The sequence below is a fragment of the Macaca nemestrina genome, chromosome 14, assembly GCF_043159975.1.
Source record: "Macaca nemestrina isolate mMacNem1 chromosome 14, mMacNem.hap1, whole genome shotgun sequence".
Lineage (NCBI taxonomy): Eukaryota > Metazoa > Chordata > Mammalia > Primates > Cercopithecidae > Macaca > Macaca nemestrina.
The window spans coordinates 115,460,018-115,482,996 of record NC_092138.1 but is presented as its reverse complement, the minus strand read 5'-3'; the positions used below and the strand labels follow the sequence as shown (position 1 = coordinate 115,482,996).

The window sequence follows — 22,979 nt, the reverse complement described above, 5'->3', positions numbered from 1 at the left end:
GGTGCGACAGGGCAGCAGTGGGAGCTGTGGTTGGGGCACTGGAGGGACCTCTGCCCCCACGGGGGAGGGAGAGAGCATAGACGGGGGCGGTGTGGACGGGGCACGCGGGCACACGCACAGGTCAGAGCACGAGGCACACACATGCACATAAACGCACCCCTCCAGGCACCAAAGCTCCTAGACTCCCACAACCCTGGGCACTGCGAGGTGCGACGGCTGGCACCGGCAGGCTCCGTGGCTGAGGGCGCCCCTCTGGGCCTCCACGAGAAGGCCTGGCTGCGCCCACAGAGGGGCCACCTTCTTCCGCCCCAACCACTGGGGCTGTCGGGAGAGTGCCCTCCTTCCTAAGGAAGGTATCAACTTTGATAAACACAAATCTGAATTCCATTTTTCTTTTAAAAAATTAATAACTGGCCGGGCGCGGTGGCTCACGCCTGTAATCCCAGCACTTTGGGAGGCCGAGACGGGCGGATCACGAGGTCAGGAGATCGAGACCATCCTGGCTAATACGGTGAAACCCCGTCTCTACTAAAAATACAAAAAAAAAAAACCAAAAAAACTAGCCGGGCGCGGTGGCGGGCGCCTGTAGTCCCAACTACTCCGGAGGCTGAGGCAGGAGAATGGCATAAACCTAGGAGGCGGAGCTTGCAGTGAGCTGAGATCCGGCCACTGCACTCCAGCCCGGCCAACAGAGCGAGACTCCATCTCAAAAAAAAATAAATAAATAAAATAAAATAATAAATAAAAAATAAAAAATTAATAACTAGCAAGGCTTGCTATGATCTGCCCACATGCGGAGAAGGGAGGCCAGCAGGCTGTTGAGGGGTGGGTGGGGTGAGGAGCAGAGGGAGGGAGGGAGGATGGGCGGCAGCTTGTTTTCTCTGAGTGGCCTCTGCCATTGAGTTGCAGGACATGAGGTGTTTGTTGTTTGTTTTGGGGAGTATTTTACAGACTCTCAGCAACCCCCCGGCCACTAACACAAACTCTCACACCGAGAATGCTCTCCGGCCAGAAGCCAGCGCTCCTGCTCCACACCAGGGAGCGGCTGCTTCCAAAGCGCCCCCGCCCCAGCCCTCAGGCTTCTCCTCCAGCCCTGAGAACCCACACAGGGCCCAGAGCTGCCGGCCCCGGGCCCACCTGCTGGCCACCCCAGGCTGCCCGCTGGCCTTGGCCCGTGTCCCCGGCTGTAAAACTAGACGGCCGATCCAGCGTCACTCCCAGATCTCTCACCAGGCCGATGATCCACACACCGTCTCTGGGCTGACCCTCAGATGAACCAGGGTTTATTCTGGGCCAGGACCTGCCTGGAATCCCCTGCCGACTGCCTGTAGCAACTGTTCACAGTGTCCACAGCCCCCCCAGGAGCCCTTGGCCGCCCTCCATGAAGATCGCCCCCTCCCAGACCCCAGAAGCCACTGCAATTCTGGAGGCAGGAAGGTTTCCTGGGGTGCCCGGCCAGCCACAGCCATCGGCACCAGGCCAGGAAGGCAGCAGGCAGCTCCCACCTCCCCACAGTGACCCGTGCTCTGGCCTGGCCTGCTCTCCGCCCCCAGCCTTGGGTCATTCCAGGAACATGTCAGGCTGTCTCGCCTCTAGCCTTGAACATGCTGTTCCCTGGGCCTGAAACTCCTCCACCTGTTTCCTGGCTCACTCCAGTCTGGCTCCGTTTTATATAACACCTCCTCCAGGAAGCCTTCCCAGAGTCTCTCAGTTGGGGTAGGGGTCTCATCTCCTACCTACCCACTCAAGAACACTTTCTGCAGTGCAGGGCACAGCCAGCCCCTCACCCTGGGTGCCAAGGCTGAGGGCTACTGAGGATGGCGCCATGGCCACTCCATTGTGAAAGCCTGGGCCCTGGCCAGTGCCTGGCACACAGCAGGTGCCAAGTACAGACCTACAGGATAGCGGGACCAGGTCGGTGCCGGCTGCAGGAGTCTCCACAGTCCTTAAGAACTAGCCAAGCAGGTGCCAAGTTTCAAGGAGACCCAAGCAGTAACACAAGGCACTAGCCACGCTGTGCTTCCCCAAGCAGGTTAGACAACCTCTCTCAGCCTCTATCTCCTCTTCCGTAGAAATGAAACTGAAGAAGGAAGTCGCCAGGAGGCAAAAGGTCTAAATTTTGCCACCCACTTGCTACGTCTCCCCAGGCAGCCGCTGGCCTGGCCGCTCTCTGGGTAGGCAGACGGAAAGGCATTTTCTCGGGGCTAAACATGTGGAGGTTGTGGGGGTTTGCTCTGGGAGGAAGACTGGAGCGGGGAGGTGCCCCGGGGGCCTCCCTCAAGCCACAGCCTGTGGAAAGAGTGGCCCTGGGCGTGGGCTGAGGGCCGGGATCCCTGTGACCAGTGACCAGCGCAGCCCGCACCAGGAGGACGGCGTGCGATTCACCCCCTTACCCCTCAGGACAGCCGGGGACCAGAGCCACCCTCAGGCCGGGCGCAGAGCACACTAGGGAAGTGGCAGTGACCATCAGGCTGGCCTTTCCTCATCCATCCCACAGGTGGTGACTGCCAACCACCGCCCAGGCTCAAGCTCCACCGGGGCACAGCAGCCGCTGCCTGAGGATCCAGGTTTGAGTCCCGGCTGCATCACTCATGGCTGGGCAGGGCCTTGGGCATCTGACTCAGCCTCGCTGGGTCTAAATGTCCTTGTCCTCAGAAAGGGGATGGCGCTCTTGCCTTTAACTCCCGGAAGCCGTGAGGATTAACCGACACCACAGACAGCCACCTGGACAGCCGCCTTCACGCACTACTCAGAGAGTACCTGCCCATCAGGCGACTGCTTCCCCCATCGAACCCAGGGCTAGGAACAGGCAGAGAAAACAGGCTGGGAGGCCAGGTGAGGTGGTGCACTCCTGAAGTCCCCACTACCCGAGAGGCCAGGGCGGGAGGACCAGTGAGCCCGGGAGTTCACGTCTAGCCTGGGCAACAAAGCAAGACCTTGTCTCTAATTTTTACAATTTAAATTAAATTAAATTAAATTAGAAAACAAAGGTGGGCCCTGCCCAGGGGCACCCAGTCCAGAGTCAGAAAGACAGGCTTTTCCAGGAGCCCAGTGGCTATCGGCTGGTAATGCGGCAAGGGAGAGGAGACATCAAGGTGGGCTTCCTGTAGGAGGTGCCACTCACCTCCCTCCAGCTACAACCCAGGAGGCTCTGACACCTTCCCATGCCAACCCCTGGCCTTTCTGTGGACAGCTGGGGGATGGGACAGACCTGCACACATGTTTACCATGAGGAAGGTAGGCCCAGGGAGGGTGACAGACAGACGATGGGGACCCCTGGCATCAGAACACAGGAAGATCTGGGTCCAAAACAGCCCCACCACCTCCTAGCCAAGGACTGCAGCACACAATGCTGCTTCTCTGGACCGCAGAATTCTCATCTGGAAAATGGGCCAATGGCCTGGGAACAGGCAGGGTTGGAGACCACACACAAGAAGGGCTGAGCGCAGGGCCCAGCATACAGCAGGCACACAGCTGCTAAAGACAGCCGGACATGGACCACAGTTCCTGGCAGGCAGCAGGTGCCCACAACTGAGCGCATCTCGGTGGCCATGCCCTTCCTGTCACTGCCATTCCTAGCCCAAAGAACAGCACCAAAGGCTGCTCTCTGGGACCGGAGTCCTTCATCCCGCCCTGGCACCAGACACTTCCGCCTTACCAGAAAGCATGGCTCCTGATGGCCCCTGGCTCTGTGGCGGCCTGGCTGTGTGGCCCAGCCCAGCTCCTCACCCTCTCTGGGCGCCTGCTTCCTCATCCATAACGGACTGGTCTCCAGGGCCCCTCCCCTGCTGACGAACCCGGGGCAGACGCCACAGCCCAGGCCAGGCTTGGCCACAGGTTCCTGGAATGCCAGGCCCCACCCAGCAGGCAGGAGGGTCTGGCCTACGGCAGCTCTGCAACCAAGAAGGCGGTCTCAGCCCCCTCTCCTGCTGCCCCTTCACCACAGAGCCAGATTCCAGACCTCAAGCAGCTCCGCGCCCAGGCCAGACCAGAGAGCCTGAGCTACCACCTGGGGTCACACAGCCTACAAGGGCAGAGCCAGGACTCGCCTGCCCCACAGAAGCACATGCCCTGCTGGGCCCTCTGCTGCCACCCTCTGAGGTGGTAGAGTCCCGGGAAGAACAGGGCCTCACAGTCCAGCACCCGGACACAGTTCCCCTGCCTGCTGGGGGCCCCCAGGTGGGTCAGTGGGCCTCTCTGATCCTGTCTCATCCTCTAAACTAAGCCTAGTAACACCCACCCCGTAAGATGATGGGGAGGCCTCCGTGATGCCCTCTAAGGTGACGGGGAGGCCTCTGTGATACCCTCTAAGCCGTGTGCCTGGAACCCAGTGATAACAAATCAATTCCGCCAATGGGGCCAACCACTGTCTCCCCTCACGGGACAGTCCCAGGGCCAGGCCTCCTCCAGCCAAAGGAAGAGGGACACTCACCTAAGGCCCCCACTCCACCCCATCTCCCATACTCAGCCCAGGACAGGCCCATGCTCCAGCCCCAAGCAGCAAAGCCAGCGTCCAGGCGGACCTCGGCTGGGGCCCTGGCCGCAGCCCTCCACCTCCCCAGTGGGCGGGTGTATCCTGCCACACTGCCAGGCGCCCTTGGCCTACCTGGCTCTCTCTCCCCCTCCCCACGCCCTTCTGCGTCTACAAGCGGCACTGAGGCTGGATGGCCTGGCTTCAAACCCCATCCTCACCCCTCCCCACTCCTCAGTTTCCCCTCCATAAAATGAGGAAGTAGCAAAGATCCCGTGGGTCCAGACTAATGTCACCCTGCCTTGACGTCAATCCCTCGAGGTGGCCTCTCCTCCCCTCCCCAGGGAGGGAAGTGGGGCCCGAGCACCCCACAAGGGAGGCCCAGGCTGGGCCTGGCACCCAGTCCTGCACCAGGCTGGCAGGATGTTGGGAAATGCACAGGCCCTTATTTCAACACTGCTGGCCACGTCACAGATGGGTTTCAACACGCAGCAGCGCCCAGGAAGGGGCCGCAGCCATCTTGGCCCAGCCACCTGCCACGCCACCCGGGTAAGATAGGCCCGGCCCTGCACTCACGCACCCATGGCTGCCCTGCGGCCCCGACTCAGGTGATGACCCTCATCCTCAGGACAGGCAGAGACAAGGACGGACCACTTCAAGGGAGTGCACGTCACCCCCAGGCCCGTTCTCCATACCCCAAGGACCAGGCCACAGGCTCAGTGAACCAGAGGCACTAGCCCAAGAGCTGGCCACCAGGCCCTGCCCCAAGCCACCAGTGCCACGGCCATGAAATGGGGCGAGAGTTCTCTGCCAGCTTGTGAGGGGCAAGGCCTAGGGGAGATCATGTTATGGGAAGAGAAGGTGTCCCCAGAAGCCTGGTCCCCATCAGCACTGGGGGGGAAGTTCAGCCCAGCTGGCCCTCGCCGGGCACACAGCAGCCCCGCCAAGCCCCACACCAAACTGGGCTCATAGCCAGGGCTGCGCAGGCCTAAATGTGAAGCAAAAACACCAGGGGGGCCAGAGACAGTGGCAGCTGCCCAAGGGCACCCTGACTCTAGACGACTGGTACCCTGAGCCCTCATGGCAAAGGACACGGAGGCCTGGGGAATCAAGGGACTTTGCCAAAGCCACACGTCAGAAGAGACAGTCAGCAAGGACCCCACTCAGCCCCGTGCCCCAGCAGCCCCCACGAGGCCGGCGGGAGGGAAGACTTTCACAACTGGGTGGGAATGTGACAGGGAAGCGGGATCGGCTTCGGATGCAAACCCCTCTCCAGGGCGCTGAGCGTGTCCCAGAGCGAGGCTGACCCACCTGCCAGCCCAGGGCTCCCCACACTGTCTTTGGCACTCAGCCCTCAAGTGAAGCTGATGTGGCCTCTTCCCCAGGCCCTCCAGCTCCTGCCACTCCCTCAGCTGGGACCCAGTGGAAGAAGGGACACTGCACTCTCTGCTGACCACCCACCTTCCGTGACGGCCTCTCAGCAGCTACCAACCGGGCCAGCCACCCTTCTCCTGGCAGCGTTCTCTCCTAGAGTGAGGGCACGCATCGTGTCCCTGCCGCCTCCAACCCCAGACCCTCTGCAGTCTGAGCTCAGCTGTGCACAAGGCCCACTGGGTCCCACCACACCGTGAGCTGCAAGGGGAGGATGCTTCTGTCCACATCTCCCTGGCCCCAGCCTGCAGCTCAGGGCCCAGCCAGCACACGGGGACAGCCTGCGGGTAGCGAGGAAGGACGACCAGGGAGGTCACATCGCAGGCAGCACTCTGAAACCCTGAAAGGCCCTGGCATGGCCAGGCTGCCCCAACAGAGCTACAGAATCCCAAATGAGGGGGTCACCATGAGCCCTTCATCTACCAGGCAAAGGCCTGGCCTTCGTCCTGTAGAGGCGATGCCCCACGGGGAGAGACAAAGTAAACCAACGCACAAAGAAAGTAATTTGGGGTCCCGAGGTGAGGGGCCCCGTCTGGACACAGGGACCAGAACGGCCTTGGAGCCAGCCAGGCAGCTCCAGAGAGCCCTGCCAAGCTCTCAGTGCAGCCCTGCCCGAGGTCACACTGCCAATCGGCGGTGGAGCCAGCGCTCAAGCTCAGAGTGTGTGCTCCCCCATGGCCCGTGCGATGGACACCACCCCACAAGGCCTCCGGGGCTCCTCAAAGGCACAGCCGTGGGACAGACCGTTGTCCTTCCAACCCTGGACACCAGAAGACCAAGGACCAGACCCCAGCTGGGTCCCGGGGACTCAGGCAGTGGGCCCCCGTTCCCACCTGTCTGGGAGCCCCCAGCACCCCACTGTGACTTCCAACCCAGCAAAGGGAAATGGGCTGTGCTTTCCTCCATGCACCGGTCTCTGAGCACACCCTGCTCATCCCACTGGGCGGGAGACAGAGTCCACGGCGAGTTCCCATGTGTGCGTACACAGTACACAAGCTGGGCTCACGCACCCGCACACACGGGACTGTGTAAATGGAGTCTGTAAAGTTTCAGGTTACAGAGAGCCTTGAACTAGGAGGAGGGGACCTCCAGACTCAGCCTCTCCTCCCACGCCTCTGCCTCCGAATGGGAGGCTGTGGGAGGGTGCACCCAGGCAGCTCTGGGACAGGATCCCCGAGAGGCCTCAACACACCGGGGCCTGCCCAAGGCCACCGAGCAGGTCAGACCTCGAACCCAGGCCCATGACTCCCAAGCCCACAGGGAGGAGGCCCTGGGTGGGGCTGGAGGGGACACAAAGGTGGGGGTGTGGAGAGCTCACAGGGAACGGGTGACAAGTATCCAAGAGGCCCCTGGAGGCACAACAGCTGCCATCTCCAACACACATAACCCCCATACACACGCAACCCCCATATTCACACAACCCACACACACATAACTGCCACACTCACAACCCCCCCACACACACATAACCCCCCCACACACACACAATCCCCATACTCACACACACAACCCACACACAAATAACTGCCGCACTCACAACCCCCCCACACACAACTCCCATACTCACACAACCCACACACACATAACCCCCCCCACACACATAACCCCCATACTCACACAACCCATACACACATAACTGCCGCACTCACAACCCCCACACACACACATAACCCCCCCCCCCACACACACACACAATCCCCATACTCACACACATAACCCACACACACATAACTGCCGCACTCACAACCCCCCCACACACAACCCCCATACACAACCCACACACACATAACTGCCCCACTCACAACCCCCCACACACAACCCCCATACTCACACAACCCACACACACATAACTGCCCCACTCACAACCCCCCCACACACACATAAACCCCACACTCACACACACATAACCCCCCCCACACACACAATCCCCATACTCATGCGCACAACCCACACACACATAACCCCCACACACACACACAATCCCCATACTCACACACATAACCCACACACACATAACTGCCGCACTCACAACCCCCCACACACAACCCCCATACTCACACAACCCACACACACATAACTGCCGCACTCACAACCCCCATACTCACACAACCCCCATACTCACACAACCCACACACACATAACTGCCGCACTCACAACCCCCCCACACACATATAAACCCCACACTCACACACACAATCCCCCCACACACAAACCCCCATACTCACGCACACAACCCACACACACAACCCTCGCACTCACACATAACCCACACACACAACCCTCGCACTCACACATAACCCACACACACATAACTCCCCCACTCACATAACCCACACACACACAACCCCTGCACTCACACACAATCCACACACACAACCCCTGTACTCACACATAATGCCCACACACAAACCCCCTCACTCACACATAACCCCCACTCACACATAACCCCCATACACACACAAAACCCCTGCACTCACACACACACACATTCACATATATGCACAGTACACCCACACATCTACTCACATGCAGTCACACACATCCAAACATATTCAAAGTCACACACACATCCACACTCACCTAGTCACATCCACACATAGCATGAAGACATACACCGACACACATTCACATATACTCACACATACATCCTCATAGTCACACACACACACACACGTCATCACTCACACACCAATCACACACATCCACATGCATGCACACTCATAGTCACCTACAGTCACACATACCTATACACATATTCAGACACACACCCCCTAACAGAATAGCACACCTGACTTTTTACTCAAAGCCAGCCAGCTCTCCGGAGCCTTCTGCTGCCTGAGCCTCTCATCCTGCAGGGCTCATCTCCAGAACACCACAGTGTGGGAAGGCCCCGGTAGCCCCCATGGCAGGGGCTATCCAGCCCCAGGGGAATGGGCGGCAAGGGCAGAGCGAGCAGCTGCCCTTCTTCCCAACGGGGCCTCAGGCCCACTGGACAGAACAGCGCCTCGCAGGCACCTGGCTGCGCCTGTCAAGGCCAGCTGACCATCAGTGGAGCCCTGGGGACACGGGGCACTGGGGGAGCCAGAGCCAGGCATTGACCATCCATCCATCAGGGAGTGCCCTGGCCTCCCTCCCCTGCAGAGGGCTCGCCAGGGACACAGGGGCATGGCAGAGAGTCCCGAGGGGGGCTGAGGAGACCCTAGCCCCAGGCCCGCTGCCACAGGCTCCCGGCCCTGCAAGCTGGCACCTCCAGAGCGGAGAGCATGCGCGAGCTGAGGTGTTTAATAACAAATTACTCCGAGCAGGCAGGGAGCAGCTTATCGGCCGAGCATCTCCGGCAAGGCCGATACCATCAGCTGCTGTCAAGCAGCTCTGGGAACTATTAGCTTAATTAGCAGTTCCTGCAGGGTCAGCACAAAACTGCTGGCTGAGCCGGGGCCCAGGAACCAGTTTCGGCTGCCAGAGGCAGGCTGGGCGGGCCCTCAGGTGTGGGAGAGGAACCCCGAGGATCCAGAAGGGGCCACGAGACACCCCGGCACCCCCCACCCGAGGGGGAACTGCAGATGCTAAGGAGGCTCTGTGCCCCTTGGGGGCCCTGGTGCCCTACACACCCCCTGCACAGGCAGGCAAGTTGAGGCCCCCACAAAGGGAAGCCCACCCCACCCTCCCCAGCCGGCCAGGGTCACCGCACTGCACAGACCGCCTGGCCGAGGGGCCACGAGCCGAGGGTTTCACCTCCTGGCTCCAGGTGCTGGCTCCTCGATCACTGAACCTCAGTTTCCCATCTGTAAAGTGGGATCACCATGGTAAGAGCACACAGTCGCCCCGGCACATCGTCCCTGCATGTGGGGACATAGGAGAAACCCAAGGCAGGCTCAGTGTCCTTCTCTCCCCACAGAGAGTGGAAGGGTGGGCTCCGGGGAGCAAGGTTGGGTCTCCCCGGACAGGGTCACCGCCCTCCCCCCACTGCAGACTTAGTCCCTGCCCAGCGCAGCACCCAGACTGCTCTGAAGATGGAGGGAAATCACAGACGCGGGACCAGGCAGACCCACGGAGGCGGCAGGCAGGGGAGTGGCTGGTGGGGTCACGCGGGGCACGGCAGCGGCTCTAGCGAGCACGGTGCTTCTTTCCGGGGTCGGTGGAAATGCTTCGAAATTCTAAAGCTGGCTGTAGTAGCGGCTGTGCGAGTGTTTGGATGAAAATCCACTGAGCTGCACATCTTTAAAAGGTGACTGTTATGGGAGGTGACCCGTATCTCAACCAATTAACCAATCGGATAATAAGCCTGGTGCTGGGCAAAGGCTGAGAGTGGCACGGAGGGCAGGGGCGGAGACACGCAGGCCCAGGAACCACCAGCCCCTTCTCCCAGCAGAAGCCTGAGGGACATCTCTGACTCAGCCTGCCTGGCGCCCTTCCACCACTTTCTGACGGGGAGGTGTCCCCAACTCCCGTGTCTCGGCGCACACTAACCCTTGTCCCTCTGTGGACCTTAGGGTGGCCTACGTGGAGCATGGGGGGGGCGTGCCACGCTTCCTTTTCAGGCAGTCTTTCTGACCAACACTGTTTCCTGGGTTCAGCTTCTGAGGCAGGAAGACCAGGCTGGCGGGAGCTGATTTCTCCAGCCCCACCCAGCTCCTCACGAGGAGGCTGAAGCCCACTGGTGGAAGGGCCCTTCCTCCCTGCCCCAGCCCTGGCTGGGCCCTGCAGTGCTGTCCCCAGGCCAGCCTAGTCCTGCTCCCGGGGACCTGGAGGCCCATGGCAGGGGTGGCTGCTGCGGAGGGGGACCCTTCCGCTCCCGCCGGGAGCCCGCCGTGGCCAGGCCGCTCTGCCACTGACACCGCAGTGTAATGAGTTGCAGATGCGCTGGTGTAAGAGACCGGAGCAGCCCCGCCCTGCGGAGGAAGCTGGGAACCGTCTGAGATCACGTGCAATTCTGGAGCCTGTGCCAAGGCCTGCTGGACCTGGTAGGGGGGCAGGCGTGGGGGGGTGGGCAGAGGGAGAGGCCGTGCCATTCCTCCTGGGCACACATGGGAGACCACCCAGCAGGCACCCGTACTGAAGGCACCCTCCCTGGCCCCACGCACAGCCCAGAACATGCCACACAGAAGCCACCAGAGGCTCTGCCGCCTCCCACTGGGGCCCTGGTGCCTCTGAGCCTCAGCTTCTCATCTGTACCCAGGGACGGCACCTCTCCCAGGTTGTCACTGAGGCATGAGAGACGCTGAAGATGCCAAGTCCTGCCTCTCAAAAACGGAGGGGTGGAGGCAGCCGCCAGATGATGTCCCACGATCCCCACGGCTCCTGCAAAGGCAGGTGGCTCCTAGAGGTCACTCAGCCGGACCCCTGACCGGATGTAGCCACAACTGCGCTGAGTATCTGTGTGCACCTCCCCCACAGCCAATCCCAGCCCAGGACCCTTCCCCAAGACAGGCCTGAGCCGGGCAGCAGGAAGGGTGGGGTGGGCAGGCCACCAGAGGGTAACGGGAGGGTCCTCCTGGGCTGGCCCTCCCTTCCCCTGGGGCACCTCACCCACCAACTGCCGGCCCCTCTGAGACTCTGCCAGGCCCCTCAGGGCTACATCTAGCCCGGAGTTAACAGCCACCAAGAACAGACCTGAAACTGGTCTCCACTGTCCCCGCCCAGTCCCAGGCCTGCTGAGGGACAGCCCAGGACCCCAGAGAAGCCACTGGACAGGCAGACCAGCCCCTGCCACCCAGGCCCCAGTGCAGCCCCAGCCTGGTCCACACAGCCAAGGCCACAGCCAGCGAGCGGAGGCGGGGGCGGCGGCCTGGTCCACCCATGAGCAAACCCACACATCAGCCGAGAACATCGGGTCTCACACCAGGACACGCCACAAGCGGCCTCTCTTAGGAGCAAGCCTTACCTGCCAAATCCCACCTGGGCCAGGCAAGGTGGGCCCCGCTCCCCGAGCTCACCCGAGACCCAAGGCCGCCTGGTCACTCACCCAGGGACGCGCTGCCCCACCATGAGGGCGAGGGCTCTCAGCTCGGGCACCTGCAGGCTGGGGCTGTGACCCTCAACCTCTGTGTCACCTGTACGACAGGGGCCCTCAAGAGAACTCCGTGAGATGGCCCACGAGGGGCTTTCCTGGGCCTGGCATGCCGTCAGCCCTCCAGCAACGGCCGCCTCTGTGGCGGCCCCAGAGCCACTGGCTCACCCGGCCCCCTCCTGCCAACACCAGACCCCACCTTGGGAAACGCTTTCCCCAGAAGCTGTGGGCCTGCCCTGCCCACGGGCTGGGCAACCTGGATGGGGCACACCTCTCTCCAGCCTCACCTTCCTCATAGGTAAGACGGTACGCAGAAAGAGAGGGACCCACATGAGGCCTCGTCTATATAACGTTCAAAGCCAGGGCCACAAGCCAGGGGCCGGGAGGCCAGCCCCAGCCTGGGATGCCAGAGTCCAAGCTCCCGGCTCCTCTCCCCCAGCCACCAACACTAGGGACCCAGCTGGGTCCCAGACAGCCCTAACGTCAGCAGGGGCAGGCTGGGCAAAGCATGGCCCCCCAGGGGGTCTCCAATCTCCCAGAACACCCCAGGGTTACCGCCCCAGCCCTGCCCGGAGGAGCCCAGCTTAGGGGGTGTGGGGAGCTGGGAGCCACAGAGCACCCAGGGCTGCGCCGCCGTATCCACACCCCGGCAGGAAGTGGCCCACAGGGTCTGCAGGGGCCAAGGCCAGGAGGGCAGGTGAGGCCCCACCAGAACTGTGCCCCGGCCTGTCTGGGCCTCAGTTTCCCACAGATGCAAGCTGCCCTCTGGTGGCTGCTGGGAGCATCCAAACACAGAGCCTACAACAGCCGGACCCCCACATAGAGGCTGCTGCTGACATTGTTCCCAAAGACACTGACTCCAGGCCCTTCCCGGGGTCAGTGTCTGAGGGTCAGCTGCCCATCAATGCTGGGGTGGAGGCCATTTAATATGCTGGGGCTTGGAGCCCCCTGAAGCCGACAGCGCCCTGGTGCCCACACAGTGGGCGTTTGCCGGACCTCCCTCCCACCCCAGCACAGGCTCCCACCTCACGGCTTTCGCACCTTGTCCCTGATGCCTGGACCTTACACGTGACGCCGTGGACCTCACCCCACTGAGTGGGAAGTGTCTTCATTCGGCTGGAGATTTGGGGGAAAAGAGACGGGCAACATCACGGTTGTGGAGGAGTCTGGAAAAATGGGCTGGAGGAGGGGCAGCCGGGAGAGGAGAAACCCAACGGACCCGGTATGCCCACCACGAGGCTCTTGGCACAACCCTTTCTGTTCTTTTTTCTGGCTGTATAGTTCTTATCGGAGGCTAAGAACTATTCCCCAAAAAAATGCTAAACCCAGGGGAGATGGTGACATGTCCGGAGCTGAGGTCAGGATGAGGAGGTCCAGGTCACACCTCCGGCCCCGGGATCCCCGTGCTCAGGTCACACCTCCAGCCCTGGGATCCCCACGCTCAGGGCGGCCTGAGCATCCCACAAGGCTGTCCCCAGGACTGGGAGACGCGCTGGCCAGCACAGGCGGTGCTCAGGCAGACAGCAGCCGAACCATGCCAGCCACACCCAGTGCAGCACAGGTGCGGCACAGCGCCCATCTTGCTCAAAGCTGCCATCGCCAACCCTCCCCACCTGCACCCCTTAGGGCCTCCTGGAGGGCAGTGTAGGCCCATCCCAGAAACAAGACAGAAGCAAACTGCCCCACAGACACACTGCCCTGCAGAGGAGGGTCACCGTGCCCAGCAGCCTGGGCTCATGGTGCCACACCAGGCCCGTGAAGGTTGGGCCTTAGATGAGAAACCAGAGAGGTATGAAAGTTGACTCCCGTTTAGGGAGTCAACTTCCCACCTCCCGCTGCTCAGGAAAATGGGGTGGGTGGACAGGGCCCACCACCAGGCTCCCTGAGTGAGGGGACACCTCTGAGGCCCGACAGCCCTGCCACATGCCGGACTGGGAGGGGATAGAGCAACAAGGCCCCCACCCCCTCGCCCATGGCCATGACTTGGGTTACCTCCATCACTAACGACGACTCCCAAAAGGTCCCCATGGAGAGAACACGGCACCCACAAGGCACAGGGCACACGGCACAAGGAGAACATGGCACCCAACAGCCACCGGGGAAGGTGAATTTACTGAACTTGGCGCCCTAGGCTCACTTCCTAGCTTCTGTCTGGGAGAAGCGGCAACAGAAAGGGGTCCTGTTTTGCAACCGTCCACACCCTCCCCAAATTAACAACAGCAAGGATTTGCCCAGACTCAGAGCTCAGGTCTCCAACTGGAGCCGAGATGGCTGCTAACAACGGGCACATCAGGCTGGGGACAATGCTGTGGGAGTGAGGCCAGTGCAGACTGGGGCATGGGGGCACACACAGGCAGGATCCCTGTTCAAGTGGGTCCCCTCCTCTAAGCGCCACCAGCCAAGTGTTCACCCCAGCCGGGAGGTGACCAGGACCATATGAGGGGCTGACAGAAAGTGGGGCGGGCAGAGCTGGGCACACTCACGGGGGCCTTGCTGGGCCTCACTGACTAAGACGGCAGCGTATGTCTGTAGGTGTGAAGGAATCCATGACTTAACCGTCAGCCCCGTGCCCAGCCCACGCCCAGCTCCCAGGAGGAGGCTCTGCTCCCCGGAATACCATCATTTATTCACTCCATGAAACCCATGAGGGCCTGTGCTATGCCAGCACCATGCTGTGACCATGAGGCAGACTCGGGTCCCGCACCCCTGAAGCTCACAGTCTGGCAGGGGCTGGGGAAGCCAGACCTTGGACAAGCCGCTGGAAACACCGCTTGTGGCATGAACGGAGAAACACAGGCTGCAGAGTGTCTGCAGGGGCGCCCAACCAGGCGGGCCTAAGAGATGCCCCTGCCACCCCAGGGAGAGATGGCACTTGCAGGACGAGCAACAGCCTTCAAAGGAGGGGCGGCCAGGCAGGAAGGGGGCCCAGGGTCAAGGCTTGGTGGGACCTACCGCAGGGGCACAGGGGAGCCACTGAGGGCTCTAGGCAGAGGCTGCCATGAGCAGCGGCCACGCAGGGAGGGGCCCCAGGGTCAAGGCTTGGTGGGAGCTACCCCAGGGGCACAGGGGAGCCACTGAGGGCTCTAGGCAGAGGCTGCCATGAGCAGCGGCCACGCACTGGGCCCCAGACAAGCGCTGCTCACTCCTCTGAGCCCATCCCCTCCCAACCCACACAGAAGGCCCAGGGCGGGCAGCGCCAGCAGGCAGTCCAGGGAGAACACAGAGGCACAGAGGGCAGTGCCAAGCCAGGGGGCAGCTCCAGGCTGGGAGACAGACTGGGGCTCCTCCCACCAGTGGCAGCCCTGCCAAGCCCAGCAGGAGGGGAGGACTGGGGCCCGGCGGCATCAGGAACCCAGTGCAGCCGGAGCAATGTACGCACCCTGGCCCCCCAGGGCATGAACACACTGCTGTCCCCATTCTACAGATGGGGACCCTGAGGACAGGCGCTGAAACGCCTGCCTGGGTCAGACCAGAAGGAGGCCCATGGTTCTCAGGCCCTGAGCCACTGTTCCGGAACATTCTGCCTCCCCCAGTCACACGGGCAGGTGGCAGGCAGTCCTGGAAGCCACAGGCCTGCTCCCAAACACGGAAGCTCAGAGTCCCTCCGATGTTAATCAGAGCCATTAGGTGCTTGTTCGGCAATTAGGAGACACAAATTACGGTATGAAAAAGCTCATTACCAGCAAATGACGGGCGACGGCCACTGACGGTGCGGAAGGCCCTGATGAATCGCGCACGTTGGAGGCATTTAGTCTCAGGAGATGCAACACCTCAGTGCCCACAGCCTCATTTGTCACCCGCACCTTCCCACCACCACCATCCCTGTCCCAGCCGTCCAGCCGGGAGACAAAAAAAAAACGACAGAGTCGGCACCAGGCAGGCAAGGCAGGCCCTTGGAAGGGGCCTCCCTGCAGGAGATGCCCAGGGAGCCGAGCACACTGCAGGCCCTCAGTACAGAGGGTCTGGGGGCTCAGGGGAGGGCCCGGAAGGAGGCAGGGCAGGAAAGGTTGTGCTTCCCAGAAGGCCTCAGTTTACCCCTCAGTGAAATGAGGACATTGAAAAGGATCTCCAGGTTCCCTCCCAGCTCCAAGACCCAGTGGCCAACCGGAAAAGGTTCCAGAATCAGCTGAAGGAATTAGCAAAATGATCACGACATTAATTGGATGAGTCAGATGGCAGGGCACGTGGGCAAGTCCAGTCTGACAGCGAAGGGCCAGCTCCTGCCCGTCAGATAAGATCCCTGGCAGGGCTGGGGTGAGGCAACACTCGCTACATCCAGGCTCTGAGATGGCAGCACACCAAAAGCTCTCAGGCCTCCCGGGGTCCTGAACCCCAGGCCAGGGGAAAAGACAGGAGTCACCCAAAGCTCTGAGGGCCACCGGAACCCTCGCCCTGCACCGGGTTCAGGGCCCCTGCAGGGAGCCCAGGGCTCTAGCCTCCCCCCAGCAGGCTTCCCCACTACCCACCGGCAGGCCTCAGCGTCCCCACCTTCAGCCTGCCTGGGGGCAGCCCCACAATCCGAGCCCCAGGAATTGGAAGGGGGCTCTTTCTTCCAGCAGATTCTAGCCAGAACTACTCTCTCTGTGGTCCCAGGTCCTGGATTTACCCCCAACACACGAAGGCCCGGTGGCCACCATGTCCCCCATACAATGCCAGGCTGAGCAGCCAAGGCGCGCCGCTTTCAAAAGAGCCTCCCGCAGACCAGAGAGTGGCAGGTAACCTCAAGCAACCTGAACACAAGTGCGCCGGAAGGGGCGCTGGCACGGCGGGCACTGGCTGCCCACACTGTCTCCTGATACGAGTCCTTCAGAAAGGGAAACTGAGGCTGTGGGCGGCGGGACCAAGGGAAGGATGGGCCTTGCCTGCAGCCACAACGGAGCCAGAGCTCGAACCCAGAACTCCAGGCATCGGCAAGGCTGTGGGGCTGGGCAAGTCCAGGCCTGGGCACACCAGGCTCCCGCGACGAGCAGGGTGGGAATGGAGAAGGAACCAGTGCTTCCTGCTCGCTCTGACCTGCCGCCCGACAGGCCAGTCCACAGCCTGTCACCGGCTCAGGCAGTGCAGTCTCCAGGGAAGGCAGACACCCAGCCCAGTAACCTCCACCAAGGCTACCAAGGACAGCTGGCAGCTTCCAGGCCCTGCCCAGGGATCTGGCCCACCCCAGGCAGGACAGAGCAATCACGGGGGCCTTAGATAAAGCCCTGGGGCCACTCAGCAGCCGCAAAAGCATGGTGGCATCTGTGCCGGGTGGGCCCACTGGGCGCACCACACCTCCACCCTCTGGTTACTGCTCCATTCCCCTCCTGGTCCCATGCAACCCTAGCCCGGGAACCCCCGCGGCTCCAGAAGCTTCCCTGTTCCCGTTCCCTCACAGGCCAGGCCCACCCAGAGCCACCATGCTGACCAGCATAGCAGGACAATCTCGGGAACAAAGCCCCTGGGGAAACGGGCTGGGACCAGGGCCTAGAGCCTACCCAGGACCATCCAGGACAGACAGGCCACATCCTTGCTGGGAGGTGGCAGGCAGTCCTGGAAGCCACAGGCCTGCTCCCAAACACGGAAGCTCAGAGTCCCTCCGGGGCCACACGGGGCTTGTCCAGACTCCAGGACCACGCTTTTCTTGCCCTCAGCCAGTGTGTGCTATTTATCCAGCAGAGGGAGGGAGGGAGGGAAAACAATGCACGTGGCTGATCTGCAGGGGGTGGGTCACACCCCTCCTCAGAGGTCAGGGCAGTCCCTCCAGGCCTCCCCAGGCGGGCACCCTCACCTTCCAAGCAGGCAAAGCCACAGTGCCCCGGGAATCACGCGACGACTTATGGAACTGATGTTCACGCCGAGATGAGGGTGTGCCCGGTGGAGGGGATGGGGAAGGGTGGGAGGCACGAGGCAGAAGGGAGCCTGGGAAGGGAGGGGAGGTGGGCCGGGGCACACCTGCAGCCATTAATTACCTCGTTATTGCCAGATAATTATCTCTGGGGCCTCCAAAGCTTTCAAAGCCCACTTCAGAGCCGCTGGCGGCAGCAGCACACCCATCTCACAGCCAACGCCTGAGGACCTCAAAGGCAGGTGGCCCTGGCTCTGCCTCAGTTTCCCCAGCTATTCAGTGGCATGCATGTTCTTTACATCTCACCCTCCGTGCCCTCAGATGTGAGCAGATGACCCCGGAAACAGAAAGAACACCTCTGTCTTTCTCAATTTAATAGACAGCGGGTCTGGAAGCTTCCTCCACCCCTGGCTGCAGCCTGGCCCTCCTCTCGACCTCTCCCACACGGCAGCCCCCAGCAGCTGTTCCATGAATGCTCCCTGGACCCTGGTGAGCCTCCCAGAACTGGGCATGGGGTAGGAGTAGGGCACAGGGCTTAATGAAAATCCCCTGCCACGTGGGGCTGTTGGCCCCAGGGCTCCACCTGCCCTTCCCCTGAGCCTAGCAGCAGGCCCCGGGGGGCTCCTGGCCTTCTGCCCGCAGCCCTCACCACTCATGTGAGCAAGCAGCACACACATAGGCCAGGCTCAGACCTGCCAACATTCCCAAAGCCAGCACACCCCATAGGGACCCCAGCCGGGGCCCAGGCCTGTCCTGGAAACTGCTTGTCTCAGGCAGGGTCCCGGGGCTCTGCCCAGTCCTGCAGACAACCAGGGAGGGACAGGGAGGGGAGAGCAGGGCCTAGGGCAGTGCTGCTGTGCTGGAACAGCACCCAAACAGGAGCCGAAAAGCAGGTCCCAGACCTCTGGGGAAGTCTCTGGAACAAGACCTTGTCAGTTCCTGGGTAGTACTGACAGGGCCAAGTCCAGACCCTGCACAAGGCCTCTGAGGACCGCACAGGCTCAGCTCCTGACTTCCCCGTACAGGCCCCGGAACTCTCCCAGTTTTGAGCCTTTGCATATGCTGTTCCCCATATGTTCCCTGTCACCTCCCCCAGGAAGCCCTCCCTCCAGCTCCACCGCACCCAGGCTGAGGGAGACCTGTTGGCCCCGAACTGTGGCTCCCGCCTGCCTGCCTGCTGTTGGAGGAAAGTGGCTGGTGGTGGCCCAACAGGCCTGGTGCCCATCTCCCAGCTGGTGAGCCAGAGCCCCCCAGGGACTGTGCAGGCAGAACTCGGTGTTTCAGCTCTGTCCCGCACAGACTCAGGCCTGGCTCGGTCCTCGGCAGGTGGCCGGGGCCTGGGCAGCACACCCTGCAGCAGCCCTCTTGGAAGCGGCCCACAGCCTCCTGCGGAGACGGTGCTGCAGGAGCCAGCCCTCGGGCCAGCGAGCAGCTGGGGTGTCAGGGAGCACAGCGGGTATGCCTCTCATCCCATCCCTGCCCCATGCTCCTGTGTTCTGTGGAGGCATCCCAGGCCCCAGGCCGGATGCTGCCCTCCTCCTTCTGCCCCCCCTCCTCCTCCTCCTCCTCTGCTGTGGCTCCTCCCCCGCTGTGGCTCCTCCCCCACTGTGGCTCCTCCGCCTGCCCACGGGGTCCGCTGTAAACTACCCCCATGGTCTCACCCTAGGATCAGACAGCGTGAAGGTTGCCAGGGAAAAATCAATAAACAAACTTATGAAGAAACTGTGATTTACACATAATTTTCTAAGAACACGTAATTTCCCAGGTGCTCTGCCCCGAGGGTGGCCAATTCTGCTTACCTCTGGTGCGTGTTTGTGTTCTGGAAGGTTCTGGGTAACATATCTGACTGGTTAAGCAGGGCATTCCCTAGCAAAGACCTGAACTTTCTGCTTGGGACTGCACAAACCACAGCCTAACCCTTGGCCTCAAACCCAGGGCCACGGCTCTCTGAGGGGCTGACTCAGGTCTGGGGGTCTCCCACCCTCTACCCATGATTCTCCCACTATTCCTGTGGTGTGGACAGTCCTCGTGAACATTCAGATCTCACCAACTCCACGGCCCCCAACCCCCAGCACAGGTGAGAAATCTGAGGCCCAGGAAGCGCCTGACTTCACGCGGCTACAGCAGAGGGGCTGAGACGTGAATCAGATCCGTGTAACCCCCCGTCCCTGGCCCTGAAAGTCCCCTTTTCCCAGGAACCTGCAGGGAGCCCAGGTGAGGATGCGGGAGGCTGCGGCCTGCTCAGCAGCGAACTCTGGCCAGGTTTCTGCTCCGGGTTCTGGAGAAGGGCCCTCCACCGGGGCAGGAACCAAACCTGTCCAACCGCCCTAGACGATTCAGTGCCTGGGCAACTATCTGCTCCATCGAATTTCTCAACCCACTCACAGCAGGCAATTGCAACAGGCTGCGGAGACACAGATAAGGAGATTCAGGGTGTGGGTTGGGTGGGTTTAGGGGTGGATTTTTTTCTTTTGTTTTGCTTCCGCCCTGGCTATGCCTTCACGCCTCCCCGGCTCTGCCCGGGGGCCTCTGAGCTTCCTGGGGGTGCCCAGCACGGGTCATGGGCACGGGCCTCGGGCCACCTCCAGGGCTGCTGAGGCTGGGAGAAAGGCAGGGTGCGGAGGTGTTGGGAGACACTTTCTATCAGGGCCATCGAGGGTGGTGGCTGAGCAGGGCCTCAGGCAGCGTGAGGCTGGGGCGTGGCAGGGGCCCCCACCTGGGAGAACCACCCTTTCCCAACACTTTGAGGGCACAGGTGCCACCAGACAAGCTTGTCACCTTTCCCTCCACAGCAGGACAATGGTGAGAACACTCGTCCTCCCCTGCAGGTGGCCAAGGATGGCTAATCCAAGAGCCACTGAGCAGGACGGCCACCACAGTGCTAGGATACAGTAGGTGCTCAGTGCACCGGGCCATCTCTCGAGGTAGGGGTGGTAAGACACACTTTTGGGCAAGGCACGGACCTTCTCCAGCCACAGACCTTCCCCAGCCTCCTGTGTCAGCAGGAAGGGCCTCCATCCTGCAGACCATGCTGCCCTATATACCCGGAAGCCCGGGTGGGCATTGCAGAAGCACAGGCAGCAATTCCTGGATTCTCAGCCCAGCCAGCACGCAATCCCCAGCCCAACGCCATCCCAGGTGTGTTCCGGCGGGAGCTAAACAATGGCTCCCCCTTACCAAAATCCAAGGTAGAAACCCTTCCCCGCCTTTTACCGATGAGGAGAGCAAGGCTGCGGCTAGTGAAGTGACCTGCCCGAGGCCCCAGAGCTCCCCCAGGGAGAGTCACCTACAAGAGCCTGACACAGTTCCCCTCCCTTGCAGGGCTGGGGCAAGGAAGCCAGGTGAGGGTGGAGCACCTTCCCCAGAAGGCCCCACCCTGCTCCACCTGGCAGGGGCAGGAGGGAAGGACATGCCAGCAGGGTCCATGCTTTTCCAGGTCACCAGGGAAAGGAGGCCTGGCCTGGGACAGGCCCGAGCCAGATCCCATAGTGAGGGCGCCGTGGAAGCACCTCCCTGCCACTACTCTGTAGCAGTGCGAGCCCAGCGGCCATCCCGTGGGCAGGGAGCTGTCCCCCAGCCCCTCAGCTGCCCTCCCCCAGGGCTTGTCTGACACCTGGGCGCGGACCCTGGCCTCCTCCAAGCCTCTGACCCACTGAGAGGGTACCCGCGGAGCTTCCTGAAAAATGCAGACTCCAGGGCAGGGTGAGCCCAGGGCCCTGGGAGGAATTCTCCCGCACAGCTGCAGGTTGCACAACGGGCCAGGTCCCTACCTGTCTCCAACATGTGGCAAGGCTGCGTTCCAAGCTGAATACTCCAGAGGAGCAGGCCCAGGACCTCCCCCACCCAGCGGGGGTGCACACAGCTCCCTGGCCTCTGGGTCCTCAGCCTGGCTACAGAGCGCAGCTTTGAAAACCTGTCTGTGGACAGTGCCGCCCCTCCCAGCCGGACTCTACTACCCCACCCCTCCACTGTAACTCTGGGCCGGTGCCTCTCCCTCCCAACCCACCCTGAGACGTGAAGCCCAGGCGAGGAAAAATTAACCAAAAACGACAACTAGCAGTTCCTGGCGCTGGCTGAGCTGCAGGTGAGCTCCGTTGGCTTCATCTCTGTTCACCCTCCCAGCTCTTCGGAGACCGGCAGATCAGGAAACTGAGGCTAGGAAGGAATCGGGGACTCTGTCCACTACCTCCCTGACCGAGGATAAGTGGCCAAGGGTCAGGCTACTTTTTACTGCTTGCTCTTCAGTTAACAGTGCCCGGTCCAGCTGGGGAGTTCAGAGACGCAGAGATACCCATGCCAGGCCCAGGCACACTAGGCACTGCTCATACACCTGGGACCCACAGCACAGCTCCTGGACAACTGGGCCTGCATTTCCCGCAGGTGAGGACAGAGGTCAGGGGAAAGAGAGGGACGCAAAGATGCAAGCACCCACAGCCGAGGTCCTCCCCCAGCATGCACAGGGGTGGTGCCCACAAGGGGTGAGGCAGAAAGGAGCTGGACACAGGAAAGGGTTCAGGGATGCCAGGTTCCTGCCTGCAGAGATGGGGTGGCCCAGCCCCAGCCCCGCCTTGAACCCCAAAGGCCAACGTGGGCAGAGTTGGAGCTGAGCCACCCCATCCCTGCCGGAGATGGGATGTACAGGCCTCCTGGGATCACGGTCCTGACCGCTTCTAGATGAGAGGCTCTGCTCATGCAGTCTCCCGGAGCCGCTCTGCTCCCAACACCCAGAACTCCAGACTGGTTCCCAGACTCCCAACCACAGCTTCCCAGTGGCCTCTCAGCCCCTCCATCCCTAAGCCAGCTCCACCCGCTCTTAGGGAACTGGGAGTACATAGGCCTATGGGAAGGGGAGAGGCAAATCCAGGACGAGGACAACTGCAGCCTGGGGAGCCTGGAGGGCCCAAGACAGCGGAGGCAGGCCCAGATCTGAGACTTCAAGCAACAACAGGGCCTCTGAAGATTTCAGTCTTATGGCAAAGGCCAAGGCACAACAGATGCCAGGAGAGCTGCAGGAGGAACCCCAGGAATGCCCGGCCCAGGCCATCTCCACCAGTGGGCTCACCCTGAGGCACAACAGAATCACCAGGGAGCCCTGGTACCCAGGCACCACCCCCACGGCTGCCGATCTGATTGGTCTGGGGTGTGGCCGGGGCACCGGGAATCTTAAAAGTTCCTCATCTTCAAATGTTGCCGATGGGCAGCCCAGGTAAGACCCACTGAGCCCCGGCAGTGTGAGGCTGGCT

General features: G+C 61.7%; 1 protein-coding gene across 3 annotated transcripts in view; it reads right to left on the bottom strand.

Annotated features, from left to right (window-relative positions):
* The window catches only part of LOC105471885 (retinoid X receptor alpha), a 120,754-nt gene that overhangs the window by 69,165 nt on the left and 28,610 nt on the right, over positions 1-22,979 (bottom strand). Inside the window, exon 1 of one of the 3 annotated variants that reach the window (XM_071078576.1) lies at positions 3,659-3,678. The exons of the other annotated variants lie outside the window; for them this stretch is intronic. Within the exon in view, the coding sequence (XP_070934677.1) occupies positions 3,659-3,668 (10 nt within the window). The 5' untranslated portion in view covers positions 3,669-3,678. Of the gene's footprint in view, positions 1-3,658; positions 3,679-22,979 lie in introns of those variants that run through there. 3 annotated transcript variants of the gene reach the window in all.